The sequence below is a fragment of the Ambystoma mexicanum genome, chromosome 13 (genome assembly GCF_040938575.1).
Source record: "Ambystoma mexicanum isolate Mex_15411 chromosome 13, UKY_AmexF1_1, whole genome shotgun sequence".
NCBI classification, from domain to species: domain Eukaryota; kingdom Metazoa; phylum Chordata; class Amphibia; order Caudata; family Ambystomatidae; genus Ambystoma; species Ambystoma mexicanum.
This window is the reverse complement of record NC_090938.1, coordinates 739,387,734-739,402,912: the sequence shown is the minus strand read 5'-3', so window position 1 is coordinate 739,402,912 and position 15,179 is coordinate 739,387,734. Positions and strand designations below refer to the sequence as shown.

The 15,179-nt window shown below is 46.1% G+C and overlaps 1 protein-coding gene across 2 annotated transcripts in view; it reads right to left on the bottom strand.

Annotated features, from left to right (window-relative positions):
• Positions 1-15,179, bottom strand: part of LOC138521870 (carnitine O-acetyltransferase-like) — a 136,186-nt gene that overhangs the window by 64,761 nt on the left and 56,246 nt on the right. For both annotated transcript variants that reach the window (XM_069635021.1, XM_069635022.1), the window contains exons 2-3: positions 5,787-6,044; positions 5,133-5,251 (exon numbers count right to left, since the gene is read on the bottom strand). In XM_069635021.1, coding sequence (XP_069491122.1) covers positions 5,133-5,251; positions 5,787-6,044 — 377 coding nt within the window. The remainder of the gene's footprint in view (positions 1-5,132; positions 5,252-5,786; positions 6,045-15,179) is intronic.

Sequence of the window (15,179 nt, the reverse complement as noted above, 5' to 3'; positions counted from 1 at the left end):
CGAGTTTCATTCCAGAGTCCTCACACAAAATGCAGGAACATAAACGGCTCCAGGAGAATGGCTCCTACCTCCTGGTGCAATGGAATCAGCCCTGGGGCTTACTTCCATTAGTCGCTGATAAAAGCTCAAGTTCTGCACTTGTAGAGCATACCAAGAGAATGACTCCCTTCTCCTGGTCCCACAGTTCAACAACTGCTATCTCCTCCTAACCACCTTGGTCAGCCTCCAAGCTGCTGTGTTGGCCTGAAAGACTTGTGCAATCTGCTATCAGCGTCCTCCCGACTGGAGGTTTGCTTACTCGATGCAGCTTCTTGCGCCCAGGTTTGACCTTCCCAGGTTTGCCAGGCTTCATACCCGCTTCACCTCTCATTGGGTCCTTTCTCCATTTTTATTTTGTTCAGCTTGGTCTTCCCCAGCGGAGTGTCAGTCCTTTGTTTGTGTCCATTGGGTATTCCTCATGCCTCCTTGAGGCCACCTCTTCCCCAGTACCTTATGTACTTGCTAAAAGGAGTAGTTTGTATAACTACATCAATCTTCTTCACACTACTCCTGGAAGAGGACTGGAGAGCAGACTAACTCCATTTTAGTGTTATCACCGGCTCGGTGTTATCAATTTTTAATGGGAAGAAAGGAGTATTACAATAGGATACAGTAGTGCTTTCAGATGGTTTCTCAGCAGACTTTATGGATATCATGTACTCAAGAGCAAGAGGGTTAGGACGCTCCATCAAGGAACTGGAGTCCCTCCCAGTGAGGTCTAGCTTTCCACCATCACTACGGAGACAGGGACACAGGGACACAGGGACACAGGGAGACAGGGAGACACACACACCCCCCCCAACCCCAACCCCAACCCTCCCGGAAGCCAACAGGATGCCAGCAGTAAATCCAATGATAAAAAAATAAAGGCTAGTCCAGCTTCACGAATCCTCTCAAGTTGGGACTGCCCAACGCTAGAGACTTCCTGGAAGGCAACCTTGATGTTAATTGGATAACCAATCCCAAGGGTGGCCTGTACAATTGTGCAAGACACCCACAGCATATAAGTAGCTTTGCGTGATGAATGATGGACGGCAACCTTCTCAGTGAGGTGTGGTGCCCTTCCCTGAACTTCACATAAGGTTTCGGTCACCCACTTTTTTTTGTTAACTCTACAAAGTTCCAACTTAAGCAGAGTGAGATGTAGTGCAGAAATGGTGTCTTTCAAAGAAAGGGGCCCAGTTCTGGAAAATGGATATGAAGAATCTGAGAAATTATGAAGACTTGAGGGTAGCCTCTCCACAGTATCTAGTAGAGTATATGATGGTAGCCGTTTTCTATCCCCCACAGACGATCTGATGGAACAGGGACAAAGACATGCTCCATCTAAGCGCTATGTACATATAACGCACCACTTCGGTGGACATCTGACGCAAGCACGGCTTTCCAGCCACACACCTTAGAATTCAGCTATGACCTACAACAAATTTGGCTTAGCTGGACACAACATTTTTAAGCCTACTTACACCAGACTTCAGTCAACACATCTGCCACTGGAATAAAGCGACAACCCACAGCAAATTCGGGCTAGATGGACACAACAAATCTCTTGAACTCGCACAGACTTGTGAACTCCCACCGCACCCACCCAAATGCCTGACCTCTTTGGTTGGTTACTGCAGCCTAACCAGCCCATCTAATCCCTAAGCTTGGCCAAATGCACACAGGCCTTCTAAGCCTTTGAGAATTTTTCCCCATATTTGGACTTCGTTCCCATCACAAGCGCGTTGAGACTACAATAATAGTAAAAGGCGCTATAAAAATTACAGTTACAAGTAGGTTCCATCTTGTCAAAGTTTAACAGAAACAGAGCTAAAATAATAACAAATGAGTGCTGACCGGAAAAAAAAACTTGAACGGACCAATGGAACATGAAATCATAAATCACACAACCAATTAAAACAAGCCTTTGCGTTTGAATGAATGAAAACAATTTGTTTTTATTGTCAATTACGAAGATATTCCATGCCTCCAAATGTCACTTCAGGGACCCTATCAATTTAGCAAGAATCTGAGGGAGGACTCCCCAGCATAGAACAACGTTAGCTCGATCTGCCTGCATCAGAAGGCTCAACAACCTCAGCATTCAACTGTTGCTGAAGGCTGACGCAGATCAGAAGAGGTCGTTCCATCACACCGACACACGGGCCCCACCATTGTGTGAACGTCACCAGAAGAGGGACCTTTCTAGAGACTTCTTAGAGTCGGCCAGGCATTGCCCCCTTGAGACTCGGATCATAAACTATCAGTGGTACATCAGAACTCGTGCCCTCATATCGTTATGGTTGAAGCCATGATCAATTTCACATTTCATTTATATGCCCATGTGTTAGGGATGTTGCCATGCACTCTGCACCTTTGTGGATCTGCAACACCAACGTTATTCTTTTAAACAACTAAAGAAAATGTGGACCATTCCACGGTAACTAATGCACATTAACTCGCTAGGTTTCCGGGCCTTTGGTTCAGTATGACTTTACACCATGGAATATGCTCTACATGGTCACATGAAATAACACAGCAAAAAGGCCGATCATCTCGCCCTTCTTTAGACTGCACAGTTTAGGTGATCACTTTGGAAGGCTTTAAGCAAAATCTTGTGTTATCCTGGCATTCCTCTTCTTGACAGCCTCTAGTCTGCGTTGATACTTTTGAGGATGTGTCCTTCACAAATGTGCACATTATTTCAGGTTAGACATCCAGGAAAAAAAAGTTGTGGAACTGGACAGCATGCACCGTGCAAGTTCACCAGAGTGGAACACACTGCTCAAGATGGGGACCTTTAAAAGGACAACGCTGTAGATGTGCCTCCTAGTAGATGGTATAGTACTCCTGGGGAAAAGCACTAAAATGACAATTGTGGGTCAAGTTACAAAATGAAGACATGTATTGAACCCTTTGCTCAGATAAAGATTCTTGGAGAACAAATGGGGGACGATAACAGAGACCTTTTAAAAAGGGACTTTGACCCAAATTCTGCTTCCTTCATAGACTGTCCTTGTATCATTCCAAAACTAATGAAAATAACATTTATGATAACTATGATCACAAGGGTGCTTGATCTCCCACACAGGCAAGCGATACCTGCCGTTCATAAGCTATGACTTCCTCCAGTTACACATCAGTGCAGATTTGGACTGAATGAGACTACGCCATGCATTAAAGCTTTGGACCTTCTCCCGGGATCTAAAGTAAAAACGAAATTATAAGGGGGTGGGAGGTATATTTGTGGCAAGGAGGCAAAAAAGGAATTTGACAAGAATGCTGAATGCCACGAGCGCAGTGAAACGTTACCACAATGGCCGGATGGCAGATGTTTTACCGGTCACAGCAGTGTCCCAATGATCAAGGAGGCAATATCCCTTGGAGTGACAGCAAAAGGTCAGGTAGTTGCTGCGGTCATGGGGGAAGGTGGTGAGGAAGTGCTTCTGCAAGTCAGAGGCTTTTGGCATGATGGACTACGGGGCAGGACTTCTCCTGAACTGTGCATCTTGTAATCTAGAGGAGTCACCTCCGCTTGTCGGGATGCTCCAGGGATCGATCATAAACCCATGTTACATATTATATGCAAGGTTGGGGCCTGCAAAGGACTTCTCCATGTAAGGTGGTGTGTTAGTGCCGATGAAGAACGGTTGCCACAATATTCTCACAGACAAATTCTCGAAAAAGTGAATTGTTGCCAATTATTTATTCTCACCTTCATCAGCTGAATCCTCCCCAGCCCTAGCTTCTTGAGCACGCTGCTTAGGTTTCACTTGCAAATCCGATCTTGCCTTCTAGACCTGCATTTCCAACTGCAACAAGTCTAACATTTGCATCAGAGTGTCTTTGCATCAGATTGTCTTGTAAAGGGGAAAAGCCATCTCTTACCAATGACTAAGTGAGTTGTTCAAACACAAGCCATCTCCTGGCTTGATGCAGACAACACCATTCAAGCAGCCTCCCTGCTGGCTCTGCTCAATGCAGACTTCCACTGTGCAGCTCGCTTAGCAGCACATGTCCATGAGTTCGATCACATCACCGCCACAGTCTATGTTAAGTGAACTGAATGACCATAGTTGAATCTCCAGCTCGCTTGGTAATCCTGGGCCAACGGGCCTACGTATGAGCCCTGAACAGTCTGCTACTGAAATAGACAGCGTTGCCTAATCAAGCCTTACCAGCAGCAGCTTAGGAGTATTTTTTTACAACTCCGATTTCAAAAATGGAATGCTCGTATAGTACTCCTGAATTTCTAATTAACTAGTTTCTCATTTTTTCTGCTCCACAGTGTCTGGTTGTGATTGATGCCGAGCCATCAATCTAATTAAATCAAAAGTCCTAACTTGATCAACCACACATTTAAATTTTTCTTGAGTGTAAACACAAGAAAAAATAAATACAAAAAGAGAACAGTAGCACAATTTAAAAAACAATTTGCAGTGGGCAGTAGAACATGGCAAACACACTTGAAGACCTTAAAAGCACAGGAAAGTAAATGGAATTCATACAGCCTGTGCCAGCAATTTGAGGGATCGCAGAGTCGAGCAGTCTAGCTGAGACTACCTCATCAGCTAGAGCGTTCTTCCTATAATCATCTTGAAGGTGAACAGCCAACAAGTAGTGTCGGCAAGTGGTAGAGCGGCCAAAAATGTAGGGAGTTGCAGTGGAGGTGGGGGTTGGAGGGAGTGGAAAAAATGAGTCTCTCTGGAAAGGTGGGAAGACATGAGAAACTAACAGGGGAATACAGAAGATTTAAACTTTGCAGAGAAGGAAATCAGTGAAGTCAATACAGATAAGGAATTTGTAGGGCAGGCATGAGGAAGCCTTCATAAAACATTAGGAAAGGTAGGAGTAGTGAACAGCATTCATGAAAGGGGTGTTTTTAGGGAGTTTCTGAAGGACTGGAGGGACTCATGGTGATGGGGGCGTGGGCAGGGGGTGAAGGTGAAAAGTGGTTTCAGGCTTAAACATGATTGGACACGTGAATGGGAACGAAAAAAGTGATTCTGACAGAAGGGGTGACATGTGCGAGGAGCCTTTGAAGAGGAGATGTAGAGAATTTAGGAAGTCTAACTCAGTCTTTTGCTGTCCCGCTCCACGTGCATACATACCGTAGCTGTCCCCGCCAGGTGTTGAAGTCTTGTTTGGGCAGCACTACGGCTGGGCTGGAGTGCACAGCCAGTGGCAGCCGGCTCTCCAAATACTCGGACTGCTGCCACCACTCAGTTAGCTAGAAGACAAGAGGACACTGTCAAAGGGTCAAGCCCCACACACACACCAGAGGGTCAAGGCACAAGAACCACGCCAGAAGCCTCATATGCCCATTGTGCTTTTGCCATCACACAAACTGTAAAAACCAAAATGGTTGCACTTTTCATTGCACGGATTCATTGTAATCGGGACCCTTGTACCAGCACTGCAGCTCTAGTGCCAAGAAACTGTCCACCCTAAGATAATACTCTAATTAGCGCATAGTTTAGAAAACAATTTTATGAAAGCAACTGCCCAGATAAGCACACTCCTGTGAGCTACATCTCTCCAAATCACCATGCACTCCCCTGTACACTGAACGCTGCACCCTCAAATCTCGCAAAGATCCTTGTACACCCTCTCAGACAATACCCCCAATCCAAAAACGCACCGATAGGATTTCCACACTACAATGCACACCCCCCCCTCAAATCCCCCTACCACAACACTAATCTATATAGTATGATGTACACACAGTCCCTTCCTTCCCACCACAGACTCTTCCGGTCTCTCACCCAGTTCTCCATTTTAGAAGCCCGCTTCTCCAGCTTAGCCTGCAAGGCCTCGCCGACCCCGCCTCGGCTGCAGAACTCTTCCACCATGTTGCGAGTCTGCTCCAGCTCCTCTGGGCTCACCATGGGCTCAAGGGCGTGGAGGTAGCGGTCCATGGTCTGTGCCAGTGGCGGAACGGGCAACCGGGGCAGGGGAAATGAGCTGTAGAGACATCGACTGAGCGGAGCTGGGCCTGGGGGCCAGGTGCACTGGTTATAAGCCTAGAGGTGGGAGGGAAATAACAGGTTACAACTGGGGCACAAGGAATCTACTTGCTCCACCCTCAAGCCAGTATAGTCTTCAATTTCAAGAGCAACGCACTAGTCACACTACATTTCATTTTTAAATAGCCAGTTTATTTTCTTTAACAAAACCTGTGTATTTTCTCTAAAAGCATTATTTATTTCTCACATTCCGAATTTGCTCACAAATTTCTCACTTCATGCCAGTCATCAAAACATCGCAAAACTGGAAATATTTTCTTTGGAATACATTTTTCGTTTGGTATTGAAATTGTATTTCCTTCTGGAACGCTGACTTTCATTCAACGGAGGGGATTCTGCTGAGAATAGAGGTACCCCCGGCATTTTCCAAGTGGTCGTAATGACTAAGGAGTCGAGTGTGGCATGACCTCTGATGTAGAGGGGGTCTGAGGGCGAAATTATTTCCCCACCCATGGGTTAAAAGACCGTGTGAGAGGCGGGGAAAGCAAAGAAGGGGCCTGGCGCTTCTTTCTAGAATTCAGTAAATGGATAGCTGGGCTAGTTCGACTCTTCTCCTTGAGGATATCCTCCACAAAGTACGAGTCTGGAGCGACTTTACGCGTTGTAATTTTAAAATGGTCAGCTACTCTTTTTAAAATGGAATTGAATAACACTGGTCATCCACAGGCGACGACTCTCTTTGTGAAGGGGCAGCACGGCAAGAGGGGGGGGGGGGGGGAATCAAGACAGATGGCGTCTGGGTCGACAGTATGCATCGGTGTAAGCCAAGGACCCTGATCCTCTGGCTGGTCCCAGTCTGAATCCTGATCAGCTGAGTCCTGATCAAAAGGGGTAACCTTTTCATAAGACTCCTCCTGGTTTGAATCACCCGAGACCTGCAATGTGTCTTCTTGGTGTCCCTGTGTAGAGGTGGGGAGTCTCTGCAATTTGGAGTGGATGGGGCAAGAGTCCACTTCCCTAGGTCTCTTGGGTATAATATAACGGTCTGAAAAGTGACCGAACTGGGAATTTGTGTCCGTGTATTCTCAAACCTTTCCCTAGTCCATCGAGAAGAAGCTGAATGGTCAGGAGGAGGGAAGGGTTCCTCAAAAGTTGGAAACTTTCCTACTAAGGCCTTAGAGGGGCAAGGGGGGGGGGGGCTTCAGACTAGTCCCCTTGATGAGAGGGGGTGGCCTTATACTCCTTGGCCGCCGAAATGATCTCAGAAAGGCTTTCACAAGTTTTCAGCAGCTGTATAGAGGGTTCTGATGCACCTGAAGGTGCAGTTGCGGTCGGCGACTCCCCCGGTTCCTTCGGCGCCCTTGGATGGCGGGAACGCCCATTCCAGGAGGATGCCCAGTCGCATGCCGCGAATGCGGTTGCGTGCAGGGCGTGAGGTTCGGCAGGTGCCGCTGAAACTGCAAAGGTCCTGTGGGCGTTGAGCACTTCGACAACTCAGTCGAAGTGGCCTTCGGGGTTGTGTGCGTTTGTGTATACATGGTGCTTGGCTGCCCTTGTTGCCGGGATGTGATTTTCCCCCCATAGCAGTGCCGGTGGCCTGCATTGTGGCCGGGGATCTGGGAGCACACAGGGTCTGCTGAGAGGTTGATGGCTTCCAAATCGGAGCCATGGCTGCCAACAGTTTCCTTGTCGTCCGAGGCGATGGCACCAACAGGGGAAAAGACCTTCGGCCTGCGTAGTGTAGGCCACCCACCGTTTAGTCCGCCTGTCTCAACATTTTCGGTCGAAAGAGCTTACAGGCTTTGCATGAGCGCTCGTCGTGGTCACGAGGAAGAAACCGATTGCATTGGCGATGGGTGTCCTTCCAAAGAAACTTGCTGTTACACGACAGGCAAAATGTAAAGGGAGTCCTCTCCATAGCAGAGGGTAGTGGCAGCCAAACCAAGAAGAGATAGAGAGGGGTGAAGGAAATACATTCTCAGAGGGGTGAAGGAAATACATTCTCAGAGAGGAATAAAACCCAGGGCCCCACTCTCCCTACTGTAAGGACCTGGCTGGAGGGCAGAGGCCACGTGGTCGACAGTCGTCGAGCAGATACAGATGTCGTTGGCCGCAGGAAACCCACAAAGCAGTCAGACTAGACAACCGTAGGCCGTGGAAATAAACTTTAGCAATATAAACTCTTACGAGTGCCGCATAAGCGACCAACTAGGTTGGCAGAAAAAAACAATCTGGTGGGACCTCGACATGCGAGGGATTTTGGGTACACTGCACGTCACGTTAGAGATAGTGTTACAGTCACGCCTATGTCGACGTCCCTTTCGGTCTTCCGAAAGAAAGACGCGATACTCTGCTATTTCCACTAGATGTGGGACTATATGCACAGCATGTGATTCTAAGCAGATTCACAAGCATCAGACAAATCCCCACTTCTAGAAAGGGGGTGGATGACTTCGAGAATGATGCATTTTAGTTATGACGATTGTCTTTGAAGTATCTGAAGACCGGTGATTTGATGTTAGCTGTGCCGATGCTCGACTTGTGGTCGGTCTATTTCTCTTTGGCCCTTCTCTTGGTCTTCCTCATAGTATTTTCCACATGGACAGCGTAGCGCATAGATTACATTTCTAATGTCGCAAGTTGCATAATCTTTAAGGGAGTTCCCCCCCCCCCCGTAGGATGCCGGATGTAGTCGCCCTTAATGATGCTGGAACAACGCTGGTAATTGAGACAAGCAAAAGTGCCAAATATAGGTTTATTTAGGGTGCTTTGTACCCATTTAGGTTTTTCGGCTCTGATGAGTCTATCTCTCGGATTTATGCCCTGTTTATAGGCCAACATTGGTGGTTCAGGGAACTGAATATTGAGATTGGGATCAGACCTGATGAGATCTCAGTTCTTATGTATGATCCGCTTAATTTGAAAACCCTAACTTCAGTATCTGAGTGAGTGAACCAAGCTCCTGTTCTATTTTCGTTTGTTCCCTCTCAACAGTTCTTCCTGTTTGAGTGCTTCTGGTCTTACAATGGCCTTATTGAGTATGGCTTGTGAAAAGCCTCTCTCGGCAAATCTTACTTTCATATCCTCATATTCTTGTTGTAAACTGGCGGAATCAGAGGTGATTTGCTTGAGTCTTAAAGAGCTGACTATATGGGAGATTTTCTTTTAAGTGTTCGGGTGAAAACTTCTGAAGTGCAAAACACTGTTAACATCTGTTGGTTTCTCTTTATGTCGGTTTTGAAAGTAGTTCCAGTCAGCACAATGTTAACATCTATAAAATGTATTGTCGGTTTGCCAATCTCTATGGTGAATGAGATTCTCTCATTGCATCCGTTTAGGTAGTCAAAGAAGTGAAGAAGTTCCTGCTCCGTTACTGCCCAGATGCCAAAAATGTCATCAATGTATCTTTTCCAACATTTGATCTTATTTATCCAAGACATGAGTATGTTCAAAATTATACATAAAGATGTTCGCATATGAGGGTGCCACTGAGGAACCCATGGAGATACCGGCTATCGGGAGATAGTATTGTCCATTGAACCTGAAATAGTTATTTTCTAGTATGATGTTGATCAATTCAATTGCAAAAACCTTGTGAATGACAATGTCATCATGTTCAAGTAGGAACCATTCCCATGCATCTATGCCCTCATTATGGGGAATGGATGCATAGAGGGTATTCACATCCATTGTGAATAGAAGTAAATTGGGTTCTTCAATTTCAAATGAGTCCAAAAGTGTCAAAGACAATACACATTTCCTACAACTTTTGGACTCATTCGAAATTGAAGAACCCAATTTACTTCTATTCATAATTTCCTGAAATCCAACAATTTTGTTGACTGCAAAGCACGTACATAATCTATTTAACTAGGTGTACTTAGTGACTACAAGAGGTTCTACATTACTCACTGAACCACAACAGTTTGCTGTTGCTTTCTCTGGGTAATCCAACTTTCCTGCCATTGGGATGCATGGTCAACAAATCCCAGACATTCACAAGGATCTTCTGCACAGCTGCAATAATACAGAGCGCGTTGCTACCCAGAGGATGATATATATATATATATATGCCATAATATCACAAAACAGGAATCCTACGGCCCGTGGGAAGGCAGTATTTCCCATGTCCCTCAACACCATGACATAGATATCAGGGCAACATCTGAGCAGTAACTAAAAAAACAAAAGAAACAAAGAGGGGTGGGGGCTCATGGTCCCATTCCGCCCCGTGCAAGACCTTTCGATCCCCGCCCTAGTCCACGTGGCAACACAGATAAATCCACAGTACTCATACCATGAGCTGCCCGATAAGTACAATAGGTGGAACAAGAGTCCTGTCAAGCTCAGCCATTTATAGCTCACACAGCCAGACTTCCCAACACCCACTCCATCATGTATTCTCCCACCTTCTGACCACATGCAGCTCATGGTTGGTCCCCTTAGGGCATCTGCGGGCGGGATATCTCCCCCCCCCCCCCCCCATCATCATCGCCATGCCCTTCAAGTTAGGACAATTAAAGGGACCCGAAATCACATTCTTATCACCCCCCTGCAACATCGGCAGATCCTCCTTCTTACCCACTCGGGACAAAGAACATGGTGCAAGCTGAGCAGCCACCCAAGCCGATACTGGTGTAGAATTTGATAACCACAAGGAATACATCACAGGGTTTAAAATTCCTGGAAGCCATTTAGCTCCTGCTTGTAGGCAGGAAAGCCTAGTTGGTGTCCGGTCATTTGGTCGAAAATAAATGGTCGGATGACCATTTGATCGAATCAATATGGTCGGAAAAAAAAGGTCGAATTTATTTATTTATATATTTTTTTTTTTAGTTTGGTTGCTTAAAAAATATTTTTTAATAAAGAAAAAGGGGGGTTTGTGGGGGGAACCCCCCAATGAATAAATTAAAAAATAAATTTAAAAAACAACCTTTTTTTTCCAACCATTTTACATCGATCAAATGGTCATTCGACCATTTATTCGACCAAATGACTGGTAACCAGCCTAGTTAGCTGGCCAACAATAGCTACCAGGAGCGACTTTTAACTCCATGGGCTCTAAAAATATACCCATGTCGCATTAGGTCTGTCTTGGTGGGAATATGTATAAAGAATAATTAGGAGACATCTAAAAAGGTATTTAATGTATAATGGATCATATATGATGGCCACAAGTTCTAATTTACATCCCATGTGGCAGTTGGATTTGCAGCACGCAGTGTACTAGCTCCTCCTTCCTCAGAAGACGCTCCTGCTGACGGGGTGATGCCCGATACTCAAACCTGCTTCTAGCTTCTGCTTATCCAATTTTTTTCAATCCCTGCAGCGTCAGAAACAGCACACAATGAAAATGGCATGAAGCTGGCAGGCAGTCACTGGACGTTTTACTGAAATCCACTCTAGCAAGCCACCACTTTCCTCTATAATTTGTACAAGTGGAAGGAACTAAGAAGGTGTATGGTCACCATGAAGAAAAGGGGTAGCAGCCCACGCTTCTTGCAATCTGATACATTCAAAAATACTTCCCAGTCTATGAACACCAGCTCAAACTGTAGGACACATTCTCAGCAACTACCACCACATCAGACATGTTTGCTTCCTAGGTAAGAGCTTTGAAAAACATTTGTGGACACCTATGGTGTGTCGCTAGGAGATCGGGAGGGAACAAAGATATGACCGGGGAATCAGTCAAGAGCGGCCTGAAAAACGTGTGTCACAGGTACTTGGAGCGTTTATTTTAGGCATTTATATGAGCACACCAAGCCCGAGGGCATATAGGCGCTTGTTACAATCAGATATGATAGAAGAGGAAGAACGGGGAGCGGACACAAGGGGAGGAGCAGCAGGAGAGTCTTAGTTGAAGAGGTGGCTTTTGAGCTTCTTGCTGAAGCAGCTGTAGGATGGTTCATCACAGAGGTGGCCGGGAAGCTCCTTCCAGAGTGCAGGGGCATGGACTGGGAAGCTAGTCCGCCCCCCACACTTTTGGGATTTAATCTGGGGGAGGACGAGGTAATGTTTGGAAGCCGTGCATTGTGGCCTTGTTGTGTGTCGAGATTTTTGTTCCCAGGTAGAAAGGGGCGTTGTTGGAGAGGCAGCGGTGCGTGATGGTTACAATCTTGAAGTAGATCCCATCGTTGACCAGAAGCGCCGATGGGCTTCTGGGAACTTTGTGGTGTTGACAAGAGGGCAACAGTTTAGCGTGAGACTACAGTTACCCACCAATTAAGTTTCTACTTTGCCAAATTTCTTTTAGTAGAAGGTCCTTCCAAAACCCTGCCCTGAATCTAACCCGCCCAGAGGTGGAACTATTGCCCCAGCCTGCCCCAGCCAACCCTCCTTTGCAGAAGTTCTACAGAATAAGTGTGTCAAACTCCAGGCCTGCAAACCTGCTGGGTTCCAGGTTAGCTCATTAATATTCATTTGAAATGTGTGTATGGGGATTCACATTTTGCAGCCACTACATTAAAGTAGCATAGCACTTATACCCATTCAGGAGTCCAATACGCTCCATTTCTTTCTGCCAGGGGACCCGAAGTCAGTGCCTGTTTGGCCCCAATTTTGGAAAACAGGTTAAAACTTGAGGGTCAAATCAAACCTAACCAGCAGGGAAAAGAGTCAATAAATAACTAACTGGATAAGACTCCATACAGTCAATTCCGCAAGTCCTCAGACCTGCTCTCCCCCAGCACAATGCCATTGCTCAAGACATGTGCTGTCCAACTGGGCTAGAACTACTACTGAGATTCCCATTCCACGTCTCGAAGGAGGAAGCAGGACTTGGTGCACAGCCAAATCATAAAACGCCAGAGTTCTACAACAGATGGACTGGTCTCCATTCTGAATACAGTCCGATGGGTACTGCGCCCAGCGGTTTTTTCACTTAATCTCACCATCCAAGGGATATAGCGGCCAGCTCCTCATTACCTCAATCTCATGGGTATATAGCTACTTGCACCTTCCTTGCCATAATTAACCTATATAGGGATTTTAGATTTATTTTTTGGAAATGTATTACGCGGTCCAGACAGACTCAACTGTATTCAGGCGTAGATGTCAACTATCAAACAGGGATTTGCAGTATATAAATATGCGCGATCTGTAATTAAGACTACTTACCTGAGCAAAAAAAGGTTTTCAGCCTCTTTCTAAACAGTCCAAGGGACTGCACTGTTCTGATTTCCAATGGAAGCTGGTGCCACAATTTGGGACCAAACCCTCCAAATCTCCTGTCCCCACTGGAGACCAATTTGGAGCGTGGTACACGGAGCAGTAATTTATCTCCAGAGCGTAGATCTCTACTCGCATGGTACTGGACCACGCTAGCAGTAAGATAATCTGGGGCCAACCCATTGAGACATTTGTACATCACACAGGCCACTTTGAATTTAATATGGTCCTCTAACATTAACCAATGGAGGGATCTGCGCAGAGCGGATACACAATCCCTCTTCCTCAGGTGTCCAATCAGCAGGATTGCTGCATTCTGGGCCTTTTGTAATCTAACAACTTGCTTTGCTGGAATCCCTGCCATCAAGCTGTTGCAGTAATCAAGGTGCGTGTTGGTCATTGCCCCCAAAACCACTGCATGATCTTCTACAGGGATAAATGGGTAGGACATTCCTCAACATCCACACTGCACTATATACTGCCTTAACCTTGGCCCCTACCTGTGCTTCGATGCCCAGGTTTTCTTGCCATATACAACCAAGATTTTTAATTTTCTTGTCATACTAGAGTTCCTCACCCAAAATCAGAGGGGGTGGTATCTGTCTCTCCTCTATAATTTTCCCCTTTGGGCTAAACAATACCATCTCGGTCTTGGCTGCATTCAGCTGGAGTTGACCTCATGACATCCATCTGTTGATATCAGCCAAACACGGACTGATTTTCTCAAAGGTGTCCTCGATATTTTCTGTCTCAATATAAATTTGGGGGTCATTGCAATAGGAGTGAACCCTCAAACCATGCCTCCTCCTCCTGAGAGCAGGACAAATGTACAAGTTGAAAATCAACTGGGATAGGGATGAACCCTGTGGGACACCACAGTCCAAATACAAAAAAATAAAAGTCTGAGGTAAAGCCCCCCTACCCCCAGGACCACCCGTTGGGTCCTGTCCTTCAAAAAGGATCCAAACCATCTGACCACTTGTTCAGATGCTTACCCTACTTTTCTGATACATTGTAGCATGGTCAGAGGTCTGGTGATCCACTGTATCGAAGGCTGCAGACAATTCCAGCACCAAAGTACTGTAGACCCTAGACCCCCACTGTCCACGGCCTCCAGCAGATCATCATGCACCGCTAACAACGCTGTCTCCATCCCATGTTTAGGTCGGAAACCAGACTGAAATTCATCCAGCAGTCTCTGTCCACAAATGCCTGAAATTGGCACACACCACCTTCTCCAAAATCTACTGGATCGAGGTTATTTATTTATTTTATTTTTTTATTTTTATTTAAACACAGATTTCACCAGTGCCCTTTTTGGATCCCTTGGGACCTGACCCTCCAACAATGACTACTTGTTAACAAACGTTTAAAAAGGTGCGACATTAGCCGCCAAGCGCTTAGCAGTACATGCCGGTATAGCAAAGGCCAGATCATTCGTTGACTTCAATTGGAGCATCAAGGAATGAATCAGTTCCTCATTCACGCACTGGAAGCGGAAACCCTCTTTCCCAACCTCCTCCACCCAATTAGCCATATGATCCCCCCCCACCCCCATTAATTCTGATCCTTCAAACTAGCAATGCTCTTCTAGATGGCCTCAATCTTTTCCTTACAAAAGCTGGTCAATGTCTTTACTTGGTCCTGTGAGGTGCTAATGGCAAGTGCAGACTGGGTTCCCAAATATGGATACCACAGCAAATACCGCCCTCGCTCGATTCCCCGCCTGCTCAATCTCCTTATGTAGAAACAATTTCTTGGCCTCAAACAGTCACCTTGTAGGCTTTTAAAAATCCCCTTAGCTCTAGCTGCATCACTACTCAGTTTCGTTGACCTCCAAAGTTTATTCGCTTGCCGCAACTGTTACCACAGTAAGACCAGCAGGTCCAAACCAAGGATATAGAGCACAAATTGCTATTTGCAATCCAGCCAGGAGGATGGTGCCTGGCCCAGGCCTAACTGGTCTGGGGCTACAGTGACCAAGGTCATTCAAGAGATAAACTGCCCTTCCCCCCCAAATAA